Source organism: Sarcophilus harrisii, chromosome 1 (genome assembly GCF_902635505.1).
Source record: "Sarcophilus harrisii chromosome 1, mSarHar1.11, whole genome shotgun sequence".
Lineage (NCBI taxonomy): Eukaryota > Metazoa > Chordata > Mammalia > Dasyuromorphia > Dasyuridae > Sarcophilus > Sarcophilus harrisii.
Genome location: NC_045426.1, coordinates 14,604,151 through 14,631,774, shown reverse-complemented (window position 1 = coordinate 14,631,774; position 27,624 = coordinate 14,604,151). Strand labels below are relative to the sequence as shown.

General features: G+C 41.7%; 1 protein-coding gene across 1 annotated transcript in view; it reads right to left on the bottom strand.

Moving 5' to 3' along the window:
- Positions 1-396: 396 nt before the first annotated feature.
- ITGA9 (integrin subunit alpha 9) overlaps positions 397-27,624 on the bottom strand; it is a 287,368-nt gene continuing 260,140 nt past the window's right edge. Inside the window, exons 28-29 of the mRNA XM_031962459.1 lie at positions 20,882-21,001; positions 397-5,200 (exon numbers count right to left, since the gene is read on the bottom strand). Coding sequence (XP_031818319.1) covers positions 5,102-5,200; positions 20,882-21,001 — 219 coding nt within the window. The 3' untranslated portion in view covers positions 397-5,101. The remainder of the gene's footprint in view (positions 5,201-20,881; positions 21,002-27,624) is intronic.

The following is a 27,624-nucleotide window of genomic DNA, read 5'->3' as shown; positions in this document are numbered from 1 at the left end:
AGATTTAAGTCATTAGTTGATGGAGTTGGCCATCGGGAGAAATGCCTGACCAAATGTCTTTCCTGGACAGTATCTGCAATTTCCTCCATAATGTAATCTAAGACAAAGGAATACCATAGTCTTTACCCAGTAGAATTAATAAAGTTTTATCCAATTAGGTAACTTTTCTCAACTTGGTGATTCTACAGATTAATCCAATGATTGTCCAACGGCTCCTTTTGCAATTGTGCCACAAGATAATGTGTATTCACCTTGAGTCTCCAAAGGGGTTGATGGGATAAGGGAAAGAGTAAGGAGATACTAAGGAGTGTGTGTGTGTGTGTGTGTGTGTGTGTGTGTGTGTGTGTTGTTTGTGTTTGATAAGTCAAGAAAGCACAAAGGGGAAAAATATTGGAATCATTTGTATCTTTTTTTCCTCTTTTATTCCAAACATGAATTTTTGTAAACCTGACATTTCCAAAACAGTGCAAGTGAATTCGAAAATAGGTGACCATAGAAATGTAAATACAGGCAAAAATCAAGAGAGGGACCACTCTGTCTCTCCCAGCAACATTCACAAGAGAAATTTACAGTTTAGCTGTCCATTAGTGAGGTTTAAAAAGTAAAGCATTGACAGTCAGCCCCCATCCACGAAGATCACCCCAATCCTTAAGCAACAGCCTCCATTCTTGATCATCAAGTCTTACTGCATCTTTAGGAGCTTAGGAATTGAGGCACCATTTTCCAAACAGACTAAAAACACAGAAGACGCTCAATAATCAAAACAGGAAGTATCGTTCCTTTCTAAGCGATAGGACAGTGAGGACTATTGCTTCTTTATCTTACACTTAACCAAGAATTCTTTTATTCATTCTTTAATGTGCATAGTTTATATATTAATGTGAAACATTACTTTAAAAATACAAATACACCTTACACACTTGGAGCATTTTGAAAAACATCCTATCTTTCTGTCTACTGTTAGCTAAAGAATTTTCTCTATCCCTTTCCTTCCTCCTCAAAAAAAATCCTTCTGTCTATAATGTCTTTTAAGTTAGGAAAGGGTTGAAACCTCATACATTTAACCTGATAAAACTTTTTATATTTAACATCACTCATCTACAAACAAACGGCACTCAGCTTAGGCACTCTGTTTCACTCAAGGTAAATATAAGCGTTCCATTTGGGAGATGTTGGCCAGGGACCCTCTGTTAATTCAGTTTTCTGACTCCATGAAGACAGATACTGGGAGTTTCCTGGGAAGGATGTTCCTCACTTATCACCTCACTAGCTCCAGAGAGTGAAACCATGATTTTCTATTGTCTTCTCCGTTAAAGACGATGATCTGTTCACAAGCCCTTGCTGAAACTTAGGGTTTCTGAAGGCCTTTGGTGATCTGTCTTCTGAGGAAAGATAACCCCGTGCCTTTTTACAGAAAGTGAGGCTTTCTAGGCAGTTCTTCCTAATGCAGCCTTGTTTTCAAGGACTTCTTTACATGAAGCGTCAAAATCTCTCTTCTGGAACTCGATTCTCTTGGGGTCCGTCTTCAAACAGGAAAGATTGCGTTTGCTACCTTTGAAAACAAAAATTGCTTTTTTTTTAATTCTCTCTGAAAATCGATGAAACCTTTAGGGAAAACCAGAAGATATTGCTATCAAAAGGACTGGGTGATGAGTGTATTTGTAAAGCTAACAATCTTACCTAGGAGCAAGAAACAATGGATATTACTGAGAACACAGACAACCCAAATCTTACTTATTTCATTCATTAACTCAATTCATCAAACATTAATTAAGCACCTACTTGGTGCCAGGCACTGGGAATACAAAGACAAAAGCACAATGACCTCCTGCCCTCACTGGGTTTGCCTTTGGCTCATGGGCCCAAATCTCCAAATAAGTTGAAACCAGGAAACCCCATTTGTGGCTGACTTCTTTGGCAAAGCCTCTGGGAGGCATGGGAAGCGTTCCCCTGATTTGATGAAAGAGGCAGCAGATTCTACGGATAAGGATTCTGTTGAATGATGGGTGGGACCATCTGGCCTCCAAGCTCCCTTTCCACTCTGAGGCTCTAGGGCATTTCTAAAAGTTGGACTTTTCAGTCCCCATCATTTGTGTAAGCCACAGTTCACCATTGCCTTTAGGCGTGGTCTTTTGCGGGCATCTGTATTTGCTGAGGGCAAACAAACTGATGTAGTGGGAGACTGGTCTTTGTTCTTGAGTGGGAAGCCAGGAAATCCCAGGTTCGATTCTGTCTCAGACATTTACTTATTGTGTGTCAATGGGCAAGTCTCAATCGCCCTGAATTCAGGTACCTCCATGCAAGACTAAGTCCCAGAGGAGCTGAGATCTTCACTGCTAAGGGGATCAGAACACTGATAAAACTACACAATTCTGGAATACTCATCTGTGGGAGTGACTCCAGATAAGGACATTTGGCACTCTTAAATGGAAGTTCCCACATTTCATTGTTCTCCCCATATATAATAATGTAAAGAGAACTAGAGTGGGGTCCATTGCCAAGGTTTCAGATCCCAGCTCTGTTCCTTGCTGCCAGTGTGACATTGGGCAGGTTCATTCATCTTGCTGACCTTAGTCCCTTTATCTGTAAAGTGAGGGGGATGGACTGGGAAGGTTCTTTTCAGCTCTCCATCTAAGGTCCCAAGATTCCTCCGATTGAAACTGATTTGGCAATGCCAATCATGCTTCTTGGAGATAATGATCACAACTGGACACATGATTTCATTATTACAGAAATTCCAAGGAAAGAACTCCCTCTTCTGCATCTTCTCTGCAACATAAAAGTCCTGAAGCATCATCTGAAGGACCGAGAGTTTCCAGGACTTATCCAGGGTCAGTCAGCATAGCACAGATGCGTCTTGAACTGAGCCCTTCCTGGCTTTAAGAACACATTGCCTTTGTAATCATTCTCAATGGGTCAGTGTCTTGCCTGGAGATAATGGGGCAGAGGCTCTGGGAAGTCAATGAATATTGAAAAAAAATCTCTGATCTGAGGAGTGGATGTGATTTTGCTTTCCTGAGCTAATAGACTCATACTTACTGGTTTATTAAAGAAAAATTCAAGAAGAAAGCCAATGAAAAATGGTTGATGGGAAGCCCCACCGCTAGCCAGACTTGCCCACCACTTTCAAGGGAGTTGGTTGTCCATGGAAATCCAGCAGGACGTCATCCCGATTCCCTTTCCTTTTGGTCATTCTGGGGAAATACGAAGAATGAAATCTTCCAGCAATACAAAACATTTTCCTGTGCAAGGGTTTGATCCAACAGAATCCCTCAAAGAGGGTCAAAGATGGGTGATAAAACCTCCTTGTGACTTTCATGATGAGGGAAATCCCCTTTATTCTCTTGCTCTCAGTGTTTCCATGATCTCTCTGAAGTTTCACAGTAAAGAAAGGTGGAATAAATGATCCTGATCCTTCTATAACAAAATGCATTTAATCACAATGAAGGAAAGTGCAGGGAGGACCAAACAGGATTAAAAAATAAGCTACGGAGAGCAAGGTCCTAGAAACCTGATTAGTAGCTACTATGAGAAGATTGTGGAGACATCAGACTTGCTTCATGAGCCCCCACCAGCGCCTTCCTCTGTCCTCAGAAATCCAAGGGAAGCCTCAGCCCTTTGAAGGAGGCTCCATGACTCACCCCAGGCCGAGTCTTCAATCTGTAAAACTCTCCATGAGATTATTGCTTAGCTTGCCTCAGTTGCTAGCTGCACCCAGCTGTGCATGGGAGGCCCCTTTCTATACAGGACTGGAGGTGGGGGGGAAAGTCTTGTATGGGTGTATCTGAATCTGGCCACGGAAGGCCTCTAAAACGATGGCTCCGAGAGGGAGATTTGTAGCAGGTGTCCATCTGAGACAAAACAGCTCTGGATTTCATATCAAGTATCAGGATGCCTCTGAAGTCAGACTCTTTCAAGGGGGGAAGAGCCTCTGACTGATCACCTGGTATCTGGAGCATCTCTTAGACCTCTCATGGTCCCCAATGAGCTGCTTTTATTGCTGAGGTCCAACTTGCAGGGCTGGCCAACGGGGCAGCCTGGGGACGAAGCTTTAATGATCAGCCTCTAGGCCATCCACCACAAGGAGAGGAGGAAGGTCCTTGTGAACCGCCCCAGCCCAGGCTTGTAGGGTCTCAGAGTGGCAGATGGACGGAGTTCACTGGCCCTGAAGGTTTTATGGTATCTCAATGGTCCAGATGCAACCCAAGATGAGGATTCTGGTGGCATCAGCCTTGCGGAAGGCAGGAGGCCTTTCTCTACCATGCTCTTCCTCCAGGGCTCCCCCAAAAGTGAGATTCTCCAAAACATGAAGGCAGATTGGGGCCACAGCAGCTGGGTCTCGTTTCTCCCCAATGGGTCCCTTTAATGAAGAACACTGGGGGAAATCCCTCAGGATTCCATTCACACACAACTTACGTGGAGACTGCAGTGAGAGAAATGCAAAGAGGCTCCAGAACATCCCCATCACACACAGATGGCGCATCCCACTGTACACGGCACCGCCACGTGGCACCTGCACCCGCCAACGCCGGCCCTGTGGGTTTGCTATGAGAGGCAATCAAAATCTCCTTGAGCTCATTTCATCTGCAAGTCTGTTGGGCAGTAAGTTCAAACATACAATAGGTTTTTAAAATATATTTATATATACACACACACACATATATATGTATTTCCCAGGTTTCAGCCAGAAATCAGTGCTTGAGTGAACTATATAACTATTTAATAGAAATAATAAAACATTGATACAAATATAAAGACATAATCAGTATAAAAGGCTTGTATTTATAAAAAATACTTCTAGGCAACAGTCTTCCCCTGAGGGTTTACCACATACGTTGGACTCATAAATATTGCTCAGCACACAGCTTGCTCTCTGGAGTTCATAATTCACCCGTTCCAGCCTCGGTGTGCTACTCGGGTCACGTGCCGGGGCTGCGGGGGTGGCCGGGGGTCTGCTCCCTGCTCCAGGACAAGACTGCATCGATGGGCCTCCGAAAAATCTGGAGAAGATTCTTTCTTCCACATATGGAAGATACAAAGAACAGGGACGACAGGGGAGCAGGCGCGGCGGCACGTGACCAGTGACGGCTTGCATGGCGTCTCACTGGCTTTTCTGGACCCAATCCCAGCTGTCTTCGTTTTCTTTCCGGCTTTTCTCAGCTTCGATGATTTCTTTGTACCTTCTGCGAAAGAAGCCCATCTGGAGAGAAGGGGGGGAGAGAGGAGAGACCGGTTAAACCTCTGAAAGTGAACGCCGTGCTGATCCCTCCCTGCACCGTACTGTCCCAGTACCTGGGACAAAATAAGGGCTTAATAAATACTTGTCGACTGACTGAGCCTTTTTTTATCTCCACTGCCTTACACTTAATGCACATGCAATTAATATCTGTTAAAATTAGTCGAATTGAAAATGAAAGCATTAAGAAAGGGACTAAAATACCCATACTCTTGAACCCAGAAGGCTCAATGTCAAACACATAAAGAAAGATTCCATGTCTTCCATCTTGGTATTTTTGGTAGAGAAAAGAATGGGAAACTAAGGAGATGCCCATCAAGCAGAGAATGGACAAACCAGCTGTGGGATCCCAACATAATGGCCTATGTTCTAAACACAGTGAAGACAAAGAAAGAAGTTGGAAAACTTTACGAAAAGAGCTCCAGAGTGAAGTAAGCAGACAGCACACACAAGGGAAGAACAGCAACAAACCCAAAAGCAGAATGTTCAAGTTGGCCCCTAAGGGAAATAAAGATGGCCCCTCCTCCTCACCTGGGGTCCCTGGAGGTCTAGGTCAAAGACTCCATGATCAGAAGGAAGATTTAGCTTTCCCCGCTTCTCCCACATCACCCTTCTCTCTGCTCAACCCCTTGATTTCTAGATTTTTTCTATGTGTTGCTTTGTCCAATCAGAATAGAAGGTCCTTAAAGTAGGGGATCTCTGTTTTGTTTATATTTGTATCTGTTTTAACTATGTTTATAATATAACAATGTAGCCCTACTGTTTCTACAATCCAATATCATAGCAAATGGACTTAATCTAGATGAGATGGTACTTTCTCCTGCTTCTCTGCAGAGGTTGGAGACAAGGGGTGTGAAATGCTGTCTACACCTTGAGAATTTCATATCTTGCTCAACTTTCGTGCTTTGCTCTTTTTCATTTCATTTTTTGCAAGTAATAGCCTTCTGGGAAAGGAAGAAAGCTAGAACATTGGGAAATGCAGGTAACATAAAAAACAAATGGTATCAGCAGGAATTTATTTTAATTAGCTAAAAGAAAATAATGAAATTGAAAATTTTCATCCAATTTCATCCAAGCTAAGCTACGGCTAGTTTCAGGCCAGTTAGACTTAGGCTGGACTGGACAGTTTCTTGCTGTGTAATTGGGCAAGTCATTTAGCATTTCCAAGTCTCCATTTTCTCATCTGCAAAATGGGGACAAATATATAACAAGTATCTCCCTCCCAGGCTATTGTAAGAAGGATGCCTTGGATGGGCAACATGGCCCAATAGAAAGAAAACTGAACTTGGAATCCAAGGGCTGCATTTCTCCACCACTGCCTTATTTATTTGACCCTGAGCAAGTACATTTTACCTTGTTAATGCTCTTTGTCTGTCTGTAAATGTCCAGGTTGGTTGAGGGATCACTTTGAACTCCAGAGTTATAATGCCTCAATCCTAATCCAAGACATCATCCCAAACAAGAGACGCTAGCGTTCCTCCCATCAGTAACATAGCAAGAACAATGATGGCGAAAATTTACAAAGCCCTTTCAGGCTTACAAAATCATCGTCTCATTTGATGAATTGGGAAAGCACATTTTCTTAGGTACAAGTGACAGCCACTGGAGATTTCTCTCCGATATTTAGGGGCCCACACAGCCAAATGCTTAAGGCTTGTAATGAACGGCATTAAGCTGGTTGTCTGATGAGACAATCCCTCCCTGCTACTTTAGAGAGAGAAGACGAGGCTGCTTGCTTCTTCCCTTCTCCCATCCATCAGAGCAGAAGGGTTCATTTTGGGCAAGCTCTCCACTCATTGGTTGGCTCCCCCATCCCTCCTCCCCACAAACACAGGTAGAGAAGCCCACAGGAGCCTTCAGCTCACCGAATGAGTTTGAAAAGCCAAACAAACACGCCAAAGGGGAAGACGTCGGCATTGGAGGGCGATACATTTTTGGTTTTTTACTCTACAAAACTAATCAGATTTTAAGAACGTTTTTTGTTTATGGGGGAAAAAGCCAGGTGAGCCCAGGAGGGGGAGAAAAGCCTCGAGGAAGAAAAGCAGAAAGAGAAAGAATGAGATTGGGGGGAAATGAGGCTTCTCAACATAGAAACCAAAAGTGACTTTAGGGGGTCAAGGGAAAATGAGCAGCAGCATATGCCAGGCAGAAAGAGCTCATCATGGGAATGGAGAGAATCACCTCTGATACCGGGTACTATTTTATGGAAAAGTGGGCACCTGGGCAGGTGATCTAAGACAGGCAACAAGGCCTAGGAAAGTGGACTTTTCAACCTCAGTCAAACCTGTTGGAAACCTTGGCTTAAAAAGGCCAAGGTCTCCCATTTCATCCAGGGCCATCTCCAGTTTTCCTGGTCTCTATCTGGCCACTGGACCCAGATGGCTCTGGAGGGGAAAGTGAGGCTGATGGCCTTGTCCAGCCCTTCCCCACTTAAATCCAATTCGCTTGCCTGTCATGGCAGCCCCTCCCTGAGGTCATGATCCTCTTTCAGAATAGGGACAAACACCAAAACCTCCCAGAGAGGATCCACATCCTGAGCCCTTTGCCCTTGAAAGGGAAGGAGAGTAACCTTCCATGCATCTTTTGACTCTTCCAAGAAGATCACTGCCAGGCTCTATTCTACCAAGAGAGACCTGCCCCAGAGCTAATCTGCCCTGATCCTGCAGAGGTAACACATCTGAAACCCACTTCCCTGGGGGTGGAAGCTGAAGGATGACACTGGGAGCTCTGATCACCCTGGAACTGTTCAGTGGCTGGCTCTTTAAGGCTTTCCAGTAGCTGGTGAATGGACTGGGAAATCCAGGACCCCAATTCAAATCTCAGCGTGGGTACTGCCCACATGACGTTGGACAAGCCCTTTGCTTCCAGGATCTCAACTTCAATAAAATGCAGGGGTTGGAATCAGTGACCTCTGGGGTCCTCGTGGCTGAAAATTCACAAGTTGGAAAATCCTGCTTTCTTGGGAACCAAGCCACGCTGGTTTGTAGCCCACCAAAGTCTCCTTGGATCACAGAATGATCACACGCTGAGAGTTTGGCAGGAACGAGAATGATCATCCTCATAAAAATATGAGCAGCTAGAAGTATAGAATGTGGATCCTGGAGTCACAAAGACGCAAGCTGAGATCTGGCTTCTGACACTCAGCCGTGTGATCCTGGGCAAGTCATTTCATCTCTGTTTGCCTCAGTTTCCTCATCTATAAAATGCAGATGATAAGAGCACCCACCTCACAGAATTGTTGTGAGGATAAGATGAGATAAAGGGAAGTTAGATGGGGCAGTGGATGGAGATCGGCCCTGGAGTCAAGATGGGATAATATTTGTAAAGCACATTGTACTACATAAATGTTAGTTATTATTATTAAGCAGCAGAACTACAATATAGATCTGCTCACAACCCTCTCCTGCTCCAGAAGTTCCAACGGTTCCCTCTCGCTGCTGGGATAACATGGAAACCCACTGTGCTTTCCCATTGGCATCCTCTTACATTCCAGAGGAACCAACTATTTATCTCTAGAGGAAATATCAGCTGTTTTAGGAAGCTTCCTATACCTGGCATGGACTCGCCCTCCAAAGCTGGCTCTGCATCTACGTGTGTGTGTGTGTGTGTGTGTGTGTGTGTATAAAGATATATGTACATATACATATATATATTTATTTCTATATATTTATATTTTTATTTATTCTTATATTTGTTTATGTATACATTATATTTATACTTTCATTTATTTTTATATATTATATAGTCCTCATATATTACACATTTATTTTTATATTATACACACAAATTTATTTATATATATATTTATACTTTTATTTATTTTTATATTTATATATTATATACATATTATCTTCCACATTTAAGCTACTGTGGGCAGGGATTGTTATTTCTATCATTCTTTGGACTTGGCTCTGTGCCTCACATGTAATAAGTACTTCCTGCTTACTGATTAAGTGATTGATGAATTCCCACCTCATCTTTCTCTCTTAGAATATATATATATATTTTTTTCTTTGAGGCTCCTATATTAGATATATATGCATATATGTATACATGCATATATACACATAGATACATAGATCTGAATATACACATAGATACATGTCTATGTGTATACACATCTATTTTTACATGTGTGTATATATATATACACACGTGTGTGTGTGTGTGTATACGTATGTACGTATGTATGTGGGGATACTGTTTTTTCTTATTGGTTTGCCTATTATTTCTCCCAAAGGACCTAATCTCGGAGGCAGGATTTGTTCATTTTTGTCTTTGTAACCCCTAGCCCAGTGTCTGGCCTAAAGCAGGTAATTAATGAAGGCCTGTTGAATGAATGAATGAAGGTGGATCCAGTCTAGCTTGAAGGGTTCTCCAGCCATTTTTAAGAGAAAAAAAGGATCCAACTTGGTTCCTTTCAACAATGAGGTGACAAAAGGCGATTCCAATAGATTTGGGATGGAGAGAGCTCTCTCCATCCATCTGCATCCCAGAAGAGAACTATGGCAACTGAATGTGGATCAAAGTATACTATTTTTTGTTGCCATTAGCTTCTTTTGTTTCTTTCTCATGCTTTTTTCCCTTTTGGTCTGATTTTTCTTGCACAGCAAGACGAATATGGCAATATGTGTAGAAGAATTGCACGTTTAACTTATATTGGATTGTTTGCTGTCTTGGGAAGGGAGAAGGAAAAGAGAGAGGGAAAAAAATTAGTACACAAAGTTTTGCAAAGGTGAATGCTGAAAACTATTGTTGCATGTATTTGAAAAATTAAAATATTATTTTTTTAAAAAGCCATCCAACAGCATTCCAAAGACAATCAATGGGGGAAGACATGTTTTCTGACTTTCTCTTTACAGGATGATAAAATCTGCCACAGAAGTGATGAGGGCCTTAGAGGTCATGTAGTTGAAGCCCCTTATTTTCCAGATGAGGAAGCAGAAACCCAGAGGCATCACAAAGTGGGTAATGAAGGCCACCTCTAGAGATCTTGAATTGGGTCATAGGCTCATTCTTTCCCAACATTAATAGGGTTTGCGTGATTGCGAGGAGCTGTCCTTTTGAGGGGAAAAAAACCCTACTAAGAGGTCAGAAAAGCATTAGCCAAAAGAAACCCAATGTCATTAAGGTCATTCCTTCAAGGCATCTCAGTTTGCATCCTGTTTTCATCAGGAAGTAAACTGATTATGTTTTAGGCCCTTGACTGACAACCGAAGGGGAGTCAACAGCTCCCTTCTCCAATTCAGTGTTGGCTTGAGGTTTTGTTTTGTCTTTGTTAAATCATTTTTTTTACCAGAACAAAACATCACTTCAGTTTATTTCCGATGTAACAGCAGTGTCACGTTAAAATTGACAGGTTTAATCCTTAACTGCACCGAGTCAACTCAAGCCACTTAAGTATTTTTTAAAAGCTATTCCCTCCCCCCCAAAATGAGGGAGTTTTTCTTTCCCACTGCCCTGCAGCCCAGTTTCCTGGTATTTGTGCGTATAATCAAAATATTCTTCATTGTTTCAACTGGTGACCAAGCTGCTGGGAAAATCGGACAACAATTTTCCTCACAGACAATCTCTATCTGCATGAATGTTGTTATTTGCATAGAAACTTAGTTGATTAAGATCTTATTTAACTGTTAAAGCACTAATGGATGTTGTCTCTTGTGGTTTTCCAATGAATGGGACTTCTCCTTTCCTAAATGCCAGAGGTAATGAAATTTTATTATATGCCCAAATAATAGTTCCACACTGGACACTGCATTTCAATCTTCTATTGACCTGAGACAGCAGAATCCATCTTCACTTCCTTTCTCTCATATTCCCCTCTCCCTCACTGGACAAATTTGGTATCAATACCAATTTCATGACCGTTACTGCCCTTTACTTCCGTTCAAAACTTTCTATTTTGAGAGCTTTCAGATTAAACCTGAGCAGGGAGGGCGAAGAAACCATGAAACTGTCTCTACAAGAGGTTACCCATATACTAAGCTGTTTCTTTCTTTCTCCTTGTATAATATGTCCTTGGGGTTCACAGCAACTCTTTCATACAGTTTGTCCATAACTACTTTTAGGGACACATTTACAGGAGTAATGATGGTTCACTCTAAATGGCTTTAGAAATGGGAAGTAAAGTGATCTCAGATTAGTCATATACATATTGCAACCTATACTTAATTCTGGAAGCTTATAAAAAACGTGAAGCTCTGTGATCTGAATGTTTTCTAGATCAAACAGTTTTCTTAGTAACCATAATCTGAATTTTATCTACATATGAATATTAGGGTCTCTTTTATGCACAACTTAGGCTTTAAGTTGCTGTGGATCAGAAACTCACTTGGAGATATCCAGTGTGATCAATGACTAGAACCAGTCCTCTCATTAAGGATCTCCCTTTTTGGTAGCATTTAGTTATGGCTGGATAAATCACTTAAAGAAGACGTCTTGGGTCCTAAATTGGGTGAGGGGTTTGTTTTAGTTGGGATCCTTCTAAAAAGCAGATCTGGGGGATTTATTCCATGTCCGGGTAAAATAGCAGCCAAAGGTTGTAAGAGATTGCCGGGAGTGGTGACAGGAAGACCTGAATTCAAATCCTACTTCAGCAATTGACTATGCATTTGACTGATCAAGCCCCTAAAAGTCTGAAGGTCTCAGGTAACTACCTTAAGGCTCTTAAATAGGGCCTATTTCTTCATCTATAAAATGAGGAGGCTGGACTCCCAAGGGTTCCTGGAGTTCCAGAAACATAAGCTGCCTTAATTCCTTTCTGCAGTCTGTTTTCTACATTCCCCAGAGTCCCCAAGCCTGAGTTGTGCTTTCATGCCTCTTCTCTGCCTCCCAGAATCCTCCTTCTCTTGGTTGGAGTGCTCTTCCTCCAAGAAGACTCCCCTGACTTCCTTACTGTCAGCACATTCTCCCCTAACTCCTCCCTTATTTTTGGATCAGATCTGTGATTTCACTGGCACAGGGAACTCTCCAGGAGAGACCTCTTCCTACCAAGGCAGGTCAGCACTTTGTCAAATTGTGATAGGAAAGTTATCCAGGGCAGAGACACGAAGTGACCTAGCCAGAGACACAGCCACACGGGTCAGAAGCGGGGTGGGAACTCTGGGCTCCATATGTGCAGGAATGGACAGCGATCCTGCAGTTTCACTGCAGGTTCGAGGAAGGGGCAAGTGAGAAAGTGCCTCTTCTGAAACAAAGAGGAGCTTGAAAGGGCTTTCTAAAGCACTGAAAAATGAAGGGACTAATTTACTTACTCTGGATCCTACAGCCAGGATATCCTGGCTGACCAGGCTGGGCCCCAAGGCTTCTTAACTTTCAAGCCAGCTTTCTGATTAGACCCTGCTCCCTCTCACATTCTGTAGTTTATGAATGCAATAAGTATATTTATTTTGTATATCTCATACATACATATATATATATCTATATATCATGTATTTATATAGAGAGAGACACAGAGGGAGAGAGAGAGAGAAAGAGAGAGAAAGAGAGCGAGAGCGAGAGCGAGAGAGAGAGAGAGAGAGAGAGATCTCAACTGTAAAATGCAAGTTCCTTTGCATTTTCTCCCTTTGTCTTTGTATCCCAAGCATCTGGCTTCATTTTTGTCCCATAGATTGATCTCCTAAAGCATAGATGGGTTGCAATCTCTGCCATTGAAGAGTTTCTCCACACCAAGAATTCCTCTGCTTGATCAAATCACAGACCTTACAAAGCTCCCTTATTCAAGTACAATGAATGAAAGTTTTAGGAGAGTGAAGAAGGATTTAAGATATTTGGGGAAATTTAAGCTTCAAGGTTTGAGCCACAGGAAATATCTCATCCCTTTGGTCTCATCCCTACCAAAGAAGCATCAGCTCCAGGCATCTCCAGCCCCACCATGTCCACAATGAGAAGAAGGGAGGGAGAGAGAAGGAGAAAACGGTTCAATTTGTTTCCTCTGGAAAGAGCCTCACATTTCAGCATTTCATTGTGGGGAGGGGGAGGAGTGGAGCTAACTGCTGCAATCACTGAGCGTGAAGGTTAAATTACGGCAACCAGGAGCTAGGAACATCTTGATTCCTGGCCAGTTTACCAGGTTCCATTTCACTGTTTGCAGAAATGTCTGATTTGCTCCCCACTTCTGCCGCTCGAAGCCGGGGCCCCACTGATGGAGGGAACCAGCGAGCAGCCTGAAATTCATGCGAAGAGACAGCTTGCTGGACAAGATGAATGGGAAGCCACAAACACTCCATTGATAGCAAAGGCGGGGTCCGGGAAGGGCAGAAAACCACCCGGTTCCAGAAAGTCTTGGCAGATACGAAAAATGCCTTTTCCCCCAAAGCCAATTAGGAAATAGTTTTCCAAAGTAAGCATTCTGGTACAGGGCGATCTATCATCCTATGTGCGCGGCCATTCGCACACAAACCAGACGCGAGGAAAGGGGCAAGCAAGGGCTTCGTGCGATTGACAGCATCATTTAACATGAATTTATTCTTAATCCACACTGACCACAAGGCTGCCGGACACTTGAGCCCAGAGCATCTCACGCTTGCTCTTCAAAAATCCATGGTTCCATTTTCGGGACTATGTCCTGACTAACTTCCACCCATTGGGCGATTAGCTTCGTATTTCCCTGCTGGGGTCACCAGTTATCTCTGTGGGGCCACTTTCTCTAAAGGTACAAATCACGACTGATCTATGCCAGCCTTCCCTATGTGCCTCTTCTCCATGTCTTCCCAGGGGGCATTGTGCTCATCCCAAATGCGTTCCAATTCTCCCTTACTCTCCCGGCCAGGGCAGCCCGCCTTCTTTCCCAGGCAGGGCATCCTATTTCTCTTGTGCTATTCTCAGTTGGTCACAGGTTGGATCTTGCTCATACCCACCATCCACCTTTCCACGGCCCCGGAAGTGATTCTATCATCCTTCAGCAACAAAAAATATTCCATGACCAGCCACCCCAAATCATTGCCAGGAGAACTGAATCATTTAAAAAGTGGATCTTTAGTTTAGAAGGAAGCCTGGGGAAATCTCTAAAGCCCTCACGTGGACTAGTTTCCTCTCTTCAGAAGCACCTGAATCATGAGATTGTCTGACTTGCAGCAAGGAAGATCTGAATTTCAATTACACATCAGGCATTTATCTGGGTGACCCTGGGCTGGTCACTAACCTCTCTCCAAGTCAGTTGGCTCAAATAAAAAGTGAAGGGGCCCGCCTCTATGACCTCTGAAGCTCCAGGTGATATTTGTAAAGACCTTAGCACAATGACCCACACATATTAGGCACTTACTATATCTTGTTCCCTTCCTCCATCCATTTAAAGTATATAATGTTGCTCCATTTCCTATTGAGCTCATCTGTTCCTTTAGAAATAATCAACAAACATTTATTAAGCACCTACTACGTGCCTTGTTTTTTGTTGTTATTGTTGTTTGTCCTTCATTCTTATTAAAGAGGACCAGATATCAGAGAGGTGATGCCGGGCCCTGCAAGTGAACTGGACTTCAGTAAGGAAGACTGTGCAAGGTCATCTACCTCACTTTTCCCTTCAGAACTATCTGGGTCAGTGGCCCGATGATGGTGACGGCCCCAAATGCAGTAGGAGACTTTGGCCTTTTTAAGCTAAGGTCCTTAACAGGTCTCAGTTTGGTTGAGAACACACCCGTTTAATGATTAAGGCTGAGTAAGAAAGAATGAGACAAAAATGGCCTCTTTTACCTACTCAAAAAAGGGGGGGCCAGGGTCTCCTATTGCACCCAGGGCCTTCTCTAGGTGAACTATGGACACATAGTAAGTAAATCCCTTTTCTTTCCATTCCTCCCTGCCTTCCTCCTTCCTTCCCTCCCCCCATCTCTCTCCCCTTTCTTCTTTTTTTTCCTTCCTTCCCTCCTTCCTTCTTTCTTTCCTTTCCTGCAGATGCTCCACCCAAAGGAACATAAATTCTGGTGACTGAAACCTCACAAGATAGCTTAAGAATTCGTGGCTAGATTTCCTTCTTAAGGATCACGCCTTAAACCCAGGCCACATGTGACAGGCATGATGGGCAATGCTGGCCTTAGCCTCTTGTACCCTTCTATCAGTCCTGAGTCTCGGGGATCTCTCGGAGGCCAGCTGGGTCTCCTTGTCTGAGCTTAGTGCCCATGCACGTAGAGCTCTGAGGTCAAAGGGGATCCTGCTGTCTCCCTTTTTAGACATTCCTCTGTGAATTCCAGCCCTTGCTCCTGCTGGACGGCCTTCCTCCTCCCTGTGGTATCTGGCTCAGAAGATATCTTTGGGCTGTTTTCTTACCTCCCACTTGCTGTTCAGTTTTATTCCCTCTTAAACAAACTAGGGAGATTTCAGGCAAAAATATTTTCCACTCCAGCCCTGGCCTTAAGATTATTCTGCTTACATGCTAACCCCAGGTCCAGAAATCCAAATCCTCCTTTTAAGCATCATCTTTTTTTCATTTTATTTTTTCACATTTCAAGGACATTTCATTTTTCCAAACACACGCAAAGCTAGTTTTCAACGTTCACCTTTGCAAAACCTTGTGTTCCAAATTTTTCTCCCTCTCTTCCCCCTCACCCAAGACAACAAGCCATCTGAAATAGGTCAAAAATGTGCAATTCCTCTAACTGTATTTCTGTATTCATCATAAGCATCATCTTCTTGACCAGTTTCCCAAAGTCTTAATTTACTTCCTAAACTCCTACCTTCAATATGTTGCAATGATGAACCCAAGAGAAAAAGTTTACACTCATCCCTCTTAAAAACCACCAAAGATCAAGGCAACCTCAAGAATTCCTGCCACTATTTTTCTCCACTGAGTCCCCTGTAGCTATATTTGGCTTGGGTTTACATACCATGTATGGTGCCGGACTAAGGGCAGCTCCAAGAAACCCATGTCACGTTTTTTATGGCACTAAATGTCTCAGCCATATGATAGGACGAGCACCTGGGCTTATTGCTCCCTGACAATCATTTACAAGAACCATACTTACATAAAACCGATCCAAACAGATGGCAGTTGAGTCTACCTCACTTAGGAAGTACTCATGTGTGGGAGGAAATGGACTCCTGAAGAGGAGAATATAAGGGATCAGCTAGAACAAAGGCCAAAAGAGGAAGCTCATGAAAAGGATCATTCTTTCCTCGACTTTCTCTGTATTTGTATCTGATTCCATGAACAAAACCATGAAGAGAATTTCATCTTCCCTAATTTCAAGAGCTCATATGAAAAACAAAAACAAGGAACAAAATTCATTTTGCTCAAGATGATTCTGATTTTTCAGACTTTGAGTAAAAAGCTGGACTTTTATTGTAACAGACCACAGACTTTTTGCTCAGCGTTCTGTGAATGCAGCTACCAGAAAATGGCCAGTCTTGTTCTCATATTTACTCTCCCAGAGGTCCTGGAAAATTCTCTCTGATCTCTGTGTCCCACAAACCTCACCTGAGAGAATACACCCAACAATTCACAAACCTAACCCCAAAGACTTAAGAAGGAACTGGCAAATACCCCATAATGCTATTTCATTTATTCATTCATTCATATGCATAGATAGTTAGACTAAAATGAAGGATCAGCTGTTTAGAAACCTTCACTTAGATTACGCTGAACATCTGTCTACATGCTTTGGAACAGTCCAGATTTCAAGAAGGAAAAATGTACCATGAATAGGATTTGCATATAGCCACCAGAGTTAAGGAGTTCTGGCAAGACAACTGAATGGCTATGCTCCATCCCAGCTCCCTTCATCACCTCAAAGTAGAAAGAAATGTGCCAAATAAAACAGAAGAGTAGCAACCCAAAATAGGGGAAAGTGAAGGAATCATTGCAAAGAAAACCACAGAAAAACCAATACAAAGATTAAAGCATCCCAATACAATAAAGCTATACTATGGGGTAAAAAGAAGCTGGAAACATTCTGCAGGAGAAAAGAATAACATTGCAATAACCAAAGTCCCTAGAAATAAGGCTGAAGCAACCTCAGGAAGCTGAGAGTTTCTTAGAAGTTCAAAAGAGCTAAAGGAAATCAGAGAGAAACTAAAAGTCTTAAAGCAGTGGTTCTCAAAGTGTGATTCAGAGAATCCTGGGGATCTCTGGAACCCTTGTAGAAGGTCTACAAATTCAAAAATAGTTTTTATTTCCAATATGGTAAATGTCTATAAATTTAATCCAAATAAACAAAAACGCTTTGGAGAGATCCTCAATCATTTTTAATAGGATAAAGATACTGAAAACAAAAGTTTAAGAACCAAAGGATCAGTCAACAAGCATGTATTAAATACCTACTGGGTGCTAGATTTAGAAAAGACAAGAAAATCAATAGCCTAGAACAGATAGTAGGGAAATTTAACAAAACAGCAGACACTATGAAAAAGAAAGCTTTAGGGATAGAAAACAAAAATGCAGAGCTAAAAACCACAAGCTTCAGAAAAGAATCAAAAGACAGTAAGATTAAAGGACACTCAGGAGCTCTGCAAATCAAAGTAATTGGCAGAGTTTATAGAGATGATCAAAGAATTATTGGCCTCCTGGAGGAAAAAATCCCATGAAAAAAAGAACCTGAATACCATATTTCAGGAAATCGTGTAGAAAATTGCCTGGAACTACTAGAAAAAGGAGGGCAAAGTATGGGCTTGATAGAATCCATAGGACCCTAGGAGAGAAATTCCAACTTATATTCAATTAGAAATGTAGTCATTAAGATCTAAAGATGACATATCAAAGAGCAAGCAGCCAGGAAGAGGAATTTTATATAATAAGAAATCAGGCAGGACTCCTTGGTAAAAGGAAAAGCCAGAATATGACAGTGTAGCATGTCCTAAAAAGATGAGCATATTCTTATATGAGAAAAACAAGAGTTCAACAACATGAAAGACTTGTATTCATTCTTTTCCAAAAAACTAAAACAAGGCCTTTGACATGCAAATTAGCAAAGAAAGAAACTGAATAAATGTAAATAAATCCATGTCACATGAAAATGCTGGAATTTGTACTGGGATTTCTCTATCACAGTGATAAATACTTTTGGTGAGCAGATACCTCTTGGTTTTACGCGGCCTTGTGTGATGTTTATTATCAGAGGGTCACTGAATAGGTTTATTTCTGTTGTCACATCTTCAAGGAATCTTGAACAATCTTGATGGCCTGGAAGGCCGTATTTTGTTTAATCAAATCACGTGGTTTTTCATAATCAACAAACAATAAACACAGTGGGATCAGATATTCTCTACATCTTTCAGTTAATTATTTACACAGATAAGTAAATACAAAAGATATACAAAGCAATTCCACAGAGGTGGGGAAAAGCATTAACAGTCAGAAGGATCTATCGTTGTAGAAATAATGCACTGAAAATTACTGTATTGTTCTTATCCTTTTATTTTGTAATCCCACTCCTGAAATTCATACCCCAAAGAAGGCTAATGTGTAGGCAAAGGACTCATGGTCAAAAATATTCATATAAGCACTATTTGGAACAACAAAAAGCTAGGAATAAAATTATCCAATGATGGGGAAATAGTTGAATAAATTGTGGTATAAGCCGAAGATGGAATATTACTGCAAGGTAAGGAATGCCAGCTCTGAAGAAGTGAGAGAAGCAGGAAAAGTTTTAGATGGAGTGATCCAGTATAACAAGACCAGAATCAGAAAAGAACACCACAATACAGGTATAGACCTGTGGGAACCAGTTCAAAGGCAACTACATTCAGTCGAAATGCATTGAATGATGTTGGTATTTTTTGAAGTGAAAGCACACTGTTTCTTTCTATTATAATTGGGAAACCACAATAATGGAAAAGGACATTTACTCTGAGTCCCAATCATCCTCACTGGTGGTTTTATGTGACTTGTGAGGTAGAAAGCATCCCAAGTTTTTGTTCAATACGTCCAAAGGAAAATTATCAAAACAAACAGAACCAGGGAACCACAGTGAAATAGAGAGAGGAATGAACCAGGAATTGAGACTTGGTTTCTACTCCAAGATTTGGCACTTAACTATGATTGTGGGCAAATCACTAGTGGTCCTGAAGTAAAACTTATAGACCATATGGTTCCTGAAGGTCTCTTTGCACTCTAAAGCTCTAGAGTTCCTTTGGGTTTTAAAAATATTTTATTGATTGATCAATAATTGTTATGACATATTAATTTCTTACTAGGTTTTCCCAAATGAACCCAACTCTATAACAAAAAAAAAAAACTAATTGAAAAAACAATGTCATCTTTTCAACATTTCTTATCCAGAGACAAGATGGGTTATTCTAATTAAGTTTATTTGAGCTGCCTTTTAGTCTTTTCATCCACTTTGTTGTCATTGATTATACAGTTCTCCATTTATTTCATTCTGCATCAGTTCTGACAAATTTTCTGATGTTTCTCTGAGTTCCTCATTCATTTTACTGATGTCATTATATTTTTATTCCATTAAATTTATAGCAGATTTTTTAATTGGAAAAAGGAAATAGATCCAGGTATCCACCAATGGGTGAATAGCCATTAAAAAATAAAAAGACAGTATATGAGTATGATGGGAAATTACTGGGCAATATAAAATAATGGACATTAGGATTTCAGCAAAACGTGGCAAGACTGTTTCAGAATTATGAAAAAACAAGGAAAATTAAACGGAATGTTGCATAATTAAAATAACCAACTTTGCCCCTGCAGAAGAGTTGAGAACACATACCCCCCCACACCTTCATGCAGAAGTGGAGCACTAGGACTGTAAAATATCATAGAAATTGACAGGCAGGTGATGCATTGGTTAGTTTTGCTGCACTAATTTTGTTCGTTTTCTTTTTTTAAACATTTCTTACAATGTATGGACATTGTATATGTCCATATACTGGACATATACAGTCCATATATGGACAGGGGGAAAGGAAAGGGATATCTTTGGAAATGAATAAGATTTAAAACAAAAGATACCAAAAATAAAATACAATTTCCAAAAGTGCTGGTATGGATATGTTGGTATCTAGGGGACATCTCTTTCTTCAATCTCCTTGGAAAAACTAAGCTTGCTTTATTATAGCTCGTATTTCTTTATTTTCAGCACAAAAAATATGGCATCTCTGTACACATCCCCTGAAATATTACCCTGGGTCATTTTGGGTCATTTCTTCAGTAGACTAGTCCTACCATGTCATCTGACTTCAGTGAGCAGAAACCCCAAATTGTGCAGGCAAAAGCTAGAAAGAACATTCTGGCTGCCTATTTTCTCCTATTCCAGAAAAACAATAAATAAAATTACTCAATTTTTACATTTCTCTTTTACTTAACATCAAGTTCCTGCTGTTTCAGATAAGGGTTGGATCCAGCAGGCTGGATGCCGGGGAGGACCAAGGAGGAGCGCCTGATGCTGTTTCTTTGGAAAGACCTTGTTGTGCGAGCATTTTTACTCCCACTCCTGATGTTCAGTGGCTCCTAGTGATGGGACATTTGGTCCTCATCAAAGAGCGTCTAATCTACCCCAGCCTGCCGTACTGGGGCATTTTCCAACAGGAAGTTTTCTCAGATGTTTGCCATCTTTGAGCTGCCAGGGACGATCAGAACATAAGGGGTACCGAGGGTAGACCAAGGGCGACACGTCTGAACCAAGGATGGGCAAGACCCACTGAGGGCCCCCTTCCACTCTCTGATCAGAACACTCTGTAGCTGAGATGTCCCCCTGAACGTCTTACCTTCCACAAGAGCACGGCCAGTAAGAGAAAGATGAGGATGCCCACCAGCAAGCTGATGGCAATGATCCAGCCCACAACATAACCGCGAGGCTCCAAATTGTGCAGCGCTTCAAAGACCACCTACGAGGCAAGGACAGAGAACGATTTCACAATCAGAGGCAGGAGCTTTCTTCCTGGCACATAATACGCTGGAGTCTAGCCATCTATTTGACATTTGGGGCAAAATGACAAGGAACAGCTTTGTAAAAATAAAAATCAGGACTTAAAGAACGCTCTAAAACCAGAACAAAAATTCTAGGAAGGTTTATTAGTGTGTAATAATAACAACTGAGCATGATTAAATATCAATAATTGAACCTGAGAAGCAGCTTGGCACAGGGGATGGAATGCCAGCCTTTGAGTCAGAGAGCCGTGGGCTCGTTTCTTCCTTCTGAACTTTGCTATGATGATAATTATTTAAATTCCTATGACCTCAGTTCCTCTATCTGTACAATGGGAATAAAATGAGATGATCTCTGCAAATTGCTTTGCAAACCTTACAATGTTGTATAAATGTCAGTTATTACTCCTATTATCATCTTCATTAGCTTCTCAATTGACCTCAAACAATTCCTTATGATTAGACATTGCAGATGAGGTGCTGGCTTACACTGGCAGAAAAAGTTTCCTTCTTATCCCAATAAAATCAAAGGTATAAACCAAAACCAAAAGAGAAATAAAATCTCAGCTTAATCTTAAAAAGAAGATATTCTTAATCCAGACTCAACTCTACGCCACAAAATATTATTGAGAACCCACTATGTGTGGACTATACTCAGTGCTAAGGATAACATGACAAACACAAAATGGTCCTGCCCTTGAGGATGTTACATTTTAGTGTCATGATACAAAGTGCATACTGACAAGAAAATGCAAATTAAATGCAAAGAAATGGACAAAAACAGGAGTCCTTGTATCTGGGGGAAATCAGAGCAAATCCTAAATTCAGGAAGGCTCACCCACCTAGGAAGGCTAGGGACCAATGGCAGTTCCATACTTCATCTTGGTAGCCTTAGCCCCAAGCACGATGCTTGGGCATATAGTAGGTGCTTAATAAATGCTCACTGATTGGCTGGTTGATCACGCCTTTGGGAGGCAGTTTGGTATAGTGGATAGATGCTGGTATTGGAGGCAAAAGAACCATGTTTGTTTGTATCCCATCTCTGATGCCCACCAGTGGGATGAGCCTGGCTGAATCAGCCCTCTGAACCTCAGTATCCTCATCGGTAAAGTAAAAATTCTAAAAGCAGGACCTACCTCATGAGGTTATTTGAAGGGATCAAATGAGATAATACATATGCAAAGTATTATATGAAGCATTATATAAATGCCAGCTGTATATTATATAATATACTTACCAGATGTAAATAATTCAAAGGTTTGCATTTATATATGTATTTCTATAACAGTATATAATATATCAATGAATAGTTTATATTATTATTTAGGGTATTTAAAAAACAAATATATTTAAACAATAAATATTGATAACAAATGTATCCACTTATATCAGTATTGAGTATATCTTATTTACTATTTGGCGGGGAGAGAATAATTATTTATATAGCATATATACTCTTATGTGAGGCACTGCATTAGGCACTTTGAAAATATTATCTCATTTGATCCAAACAACAACCTTTTGAGGAAAGTACTGTTAATATCCCCATTTTGCAGTTGAGGAAAACAAAGGTTAAGTGGTTGGCCTGGAATCACAGAGCTAGGAAGTATCTGAGACTGGATTTGAATCAGATCTTCCTGATTTCAAATGCAGTGTCCTGTTCATTGCACCACCTAACTGCCTATTTTATTCTCTTTGATATTCAATAACATTATTCTTTAACTTTCTTTTTATTTTATCTTTGTTGTCCCTGAAAAGTACAAGAGGAAAACTGTTGTATTTGGAATCAAAGCACCCGAGTAGAAATCCTGGGACTGCTATTTAGTTATTACTCATGAGGTCAAATCCTGAGACTCGGTTTTCTCGTCCGTAAAATGGAAGAGGTCATACTTATCAGAGCTCTCTTCCAGCTGTAACTGATGAATCTTTGACCCAAAGTACCTTGCTAAGACCCTTACCCACAGAAGAGGCTCAATAAATATTCGTTGAATGAATGAATGCTTAACCATCCCCCTTGAGGGCCTCAAGCTTTCATAAACTTCCCATCCATTCCCCAAGCAGAGACCCCAGGAATTCTCGAGAAAACAGACTGTGTTCTTAAGATAGATCTACTCTAATGTTCCTTTCCCTAGAGGGGGAAAAAAAGAATTTCAAAGAGTCAGAAATTCCTCTTATAATCAGAGCTTCAATAAGATCTAGAAGGGACCTGAGAGATCATTAAATCCAACTACTCATTTACAGATGAGCAAACTCAGGCACAGGCTTATTTTTTTATTCTTTGCTAAAAGGAGTGACTATGTGGATAGAAGATAGGGAGGGATCAATGGCGTGTAAAAAAGATGACCATTTTTCCAGAGCTAATAGGAACATTTTAATCAACAAAGGACCCTACTTTCTGCCTGTAATTTCCTTGTTGGTACTAAAATTCCTTTTTCAGACCGGGACTTCTTTTGGAAAAAAAAAAAAAGATACTCAATTGTGTATGTTCTTTGACCCCAGCAATATCTCTTTTAGCTCTATACCCCAAAGAAATAAAAGAAAAAAGAAACAACCCTATTGATAAAGATAATTTAGCAGCTCTTTTTGTTAAAATCAAAGAATTGGAACTGGAGGGGATACCCATCAATTGGGGAATGGCTGAACAAGTTATGGTATACCATATTATTACCTTTATTATTGTTCTATAAGAAATGAAAAAGATGATTTCAGAGAAACCTCGAAAGATTTGTCTGAACTGATGCAGAGTGGAGTGAATAGGACCAGTCAAGAATGTATTCAATAAAAATAACACAATAAACCAAACTACTTTGATTAATTATCAATAATTATAAAAATTAATAATTAATAGTAAAATTAATAATTAATCAGTTAAGAACCCTAATTATGTGATGATCACCAACAGTTCCAGAGAAACACTGGTGAAGTATTCTGCCCATTTCCTGACAGAGAGTTGATGGATTTAAGATGCAAAATGAGTCATCATTACCAGACACAGAAAATGTGACCATTTGTTTTGTTTGATTAAGAGTATTTGTTAGAAAGGCTTTGTTTTCTTTTTCCCCATTGGAAGATGAAAATGAAAGAAAGGGAGGAAGAAGGATGAAAAGGGAAGGGGAAGGGAATGGGGAGGAAAAGGAAGTTTATTTAAAATTGAATTTGTCTAAAATCTTGAGAAAATGATTTGAAATCAAGTGCTCATTTATTCAGTATCAACTACATGCCGGACACTGGGGATACTAAGACAAGAATTCCATTTGAATATATTTTTTTTAGCAAAAAACAAACTTTTGGGACAGCTGGACAGCACAGTGGGTAGAGCACCAGCCCTGAATTCAGGAGGACCTGAGTTCAAATCTGGCCTCAGACATTTGATACTGCCTGGCTGTGTGACCCTGGGCAAATCACTTGACCCCAATTGCCTCAGAAAAAAAAGGGAAAAAAATCTGGGCTACTTATTAGTAGGTACGTATATATATACTGAAAAAATACAAAAAGAATTGTTTTCCTTATTCCTGATCCCTGGAATATGATAATGAATCAGGTTATTTTTATTATTGTTGCAAAAGTCAGACTAGTCTCCAAAGAGCTAAGAGATTTTGCTATAGTTCTGAGATGTCAGAAAAATGAAAGTAGGTCTGTCCATTTGGAGCTGGCCAAGACTTTGGCGTCCCGCCTCCTCTTTTTATAGGTGAGGAAAACTGGATGCAGAGAAGGTAGCAGGCCTACCCAGGGTCCCAAGCTAAGTGTTTGAGGCAGAATCAGGTCTTCCTGGCTCCAAGCTGAGCCCTTTACCCATCATGCTCACTAGTTGCCTTAGTGCACCTTGAAACAAAACTATTCATAATGCATAAAGGGTATTTCAAGTACCACACAGGGCATCAATGGCAAAGCCAGGATTCGAATTCCCATTCCTGGGCACCCCAGTGCAGGAAGCAAATGGCACGAAGGTAAACTTTTCCCCTCCAGAGAAAAGGCCCCATCTCTCTCCAGGGCCCAAAGGAAGCTCAGCTGGAATAGATGGCCTCCTTCCCAGACTCTGCCCCGAGAAGAGCCCCTTCCTCAGAGCTCAGCTTCCTTCCACTCGCCTGTCATGGAGCCTCTTTATCATTTTACAATAATTACCCTGGGCTGGGGTCCTGTTAGATTAGGCCTTGCTCTCATATGGGCTCCCCAGCAACCTCTCCGCTCCTGTCTGCTTCCCCTGATTCCTTGGGTAGCCCCATCTCCAAAAGGAGGCTGAGGAGGCCGAAGAAGCCGAGGGCCCCGGACCAGACTAACCGAGTCCTGAACTTCTCTCTCCGGAGAAGCGCCCAACACGTTCTCAGGCCGGCTTCTCTCCATAAGCTTTTCATTACTCAAGTCCAGCCAGCTGTTCTGCGTCAGCACAGGGAAGACTGACAGGCAATTATCTTGATGGGCAGACAAGAGGGACTACTGAGGAAGGCCCGTCTTGGGAGATGGGGAACGTTTCCAGAGCCTCTCACCTCAAGGCAGCTGTTTCCCATTAGGTCCCCATCGCCATCCCCAGCAGAGGTTCCTGGCTTTCGCAGCAGACCAGCACCACATGGCCTGGCTCCCAGAAGACCGTGGGCTCCATCTAATCCCACATTCTCAAGTACGTCTCAGGAGAATGGGATGAATTATGAGTTATGAGGGAAAGCCAAAACAGGTCTTGATCTCGATGGATTTTTAAAAGACTATAGATCATGGAGAAGGAAACCCATTGCCCATCCGTCTAGCCTGGTTTCCTTGGTTTCTTGTCTGTGTTCCCATCAGAATGGATGGTCGCTGAAGAGAGCCAGCCCTTGACTCCAACTGACCTTTACGCTGTCACCCAGGCTCAAGACATATTCCTTCTGCTTTTGTTCCCTAGCTTTCTGCCAGGAGGCAGACATCATACCTCCCTCTCTGTTTACTGCAAGACCTTTGAATCAGCTAAGGAAATGGAAAAGGTAATTGGAAACAGAGAATGGAATTCAAACTTCCAGGAATCATGGGGCATGAACCTTGGGAAGTAGATCGCCTTGTATTTATAACATAATCCTCAGGTAGAACTGAAGTAACTCACCTACACCCAGAATCCCCAAACTGGAAGGGGCTTCAGTGACCAAATCACCGAGCTCCTCCTGACCTCAGGATCCTCTGGAAAATTAGAGGCTTGGAACAGATGCCCTCCAAGGTTCTGCCATTTCTGAATCATCTGATCTAGAGGCTTCCAGATTTCTCAAAAAGAGCAAGACTGTGGCAAGGGCTGGTCTACGACCAGATACAAAACAAATGAGAGTTTCTTCTGCTGCTCTTGGTCTAGACATTTTCATCAGAAGGCCCGTTCATGTACTCATTTGCAAGATACCATTCCCAGTCCCAAATACGTATCCATCTGCTATTAGTTCCTTCATCTCTAAAATTATCTTTTATTTTTCTTGTATATAACTAATGTATGTATATGCTCTCTTGCATCCTAGAATGGAAGTTCCTTGAGGGAAGAGACATCCATTGCTTTGTATTCCCAGGGCTTCAGTGGCTGGCACGTAGCTTAATAATTTCCCATTGACTGATTTCAACAATACTCTTCATTCTAGTATGTGTAACCTCGGGAGTTTGGTATGACCCACATGAGACACGCCTTCAAGTGGTGACACAATAACCCATCTCCTGGGTGGTGACAGAAACATCCCAGCCGTTCTGAGACATCTCATCCTGGGAAAACATCTAGAAGAAGAAATAGTGGCAAGAAACCTTCCGGAAAGAATGTATACAGACAGGTCCGAAGGTGTATTACAGGTGAGAGAGGCAGGATGGGAAAGTGGAAAGAGCCCTGGGGCATAATTGTCTGACACAACTGATGTGTCGCTTGATTTTACCGAGCTTTTTTCTTTCCATCTTTCTTTGTTACAAGGGAGGGATATTCCATAGGGGAGGGAAGGAAGGAGATACTTGGAAGTGAGACTAATGTAAAACCAAAAGATATCAGCAAAAATACTAAGAGTTCTTTTAAGAAAAGAGCATGGAGTGGGGAAGGGAAGGAAGGAGGGTAATTCCGATGACCTCTAAGGTCTCTTTGGGCCTCTGGTGTTAGGATTCTGCGGTTCTGAGCCAGCCATTCCTGCTTCTAGTCCCGATTCCATTGATTGGTTCAGTCTGCAGCAAGGAAACCACAGGAATCAGAGGCTGGAATCTCTTACAATGTGGTCTCCTTCTCCAACTTTGATTCTTGGGAGACCGCAACAGTGACTCTGTACAAATGTACTTCCTAACCCTACGCTGTAGGGCCTTACAGACCCGTGACTGGGGAGAGTCAGGGCATGACGCAGAGCCAAGCTTTAGGGCCCTCCAGCTGGGACGGTGATTTATTCTATGAATTCTGAGGCACTGAACGGTCTCCACAAAGTCACTGCAAAATTGCGTGTCTATCTCTGGAAATCCCAGAGGCTCCTGCAGTCTCCCATACTCTGCCCTTGACACTAGATGGACAAAAGTCAGTGATCACAAGCATGCTCCCACTGGACCAAAAGTCCCCACACAGGCCTGTGATGGTTGGAACGACCGACCCAAGGAAGCAAAGACAGACTGGAGCGGACTA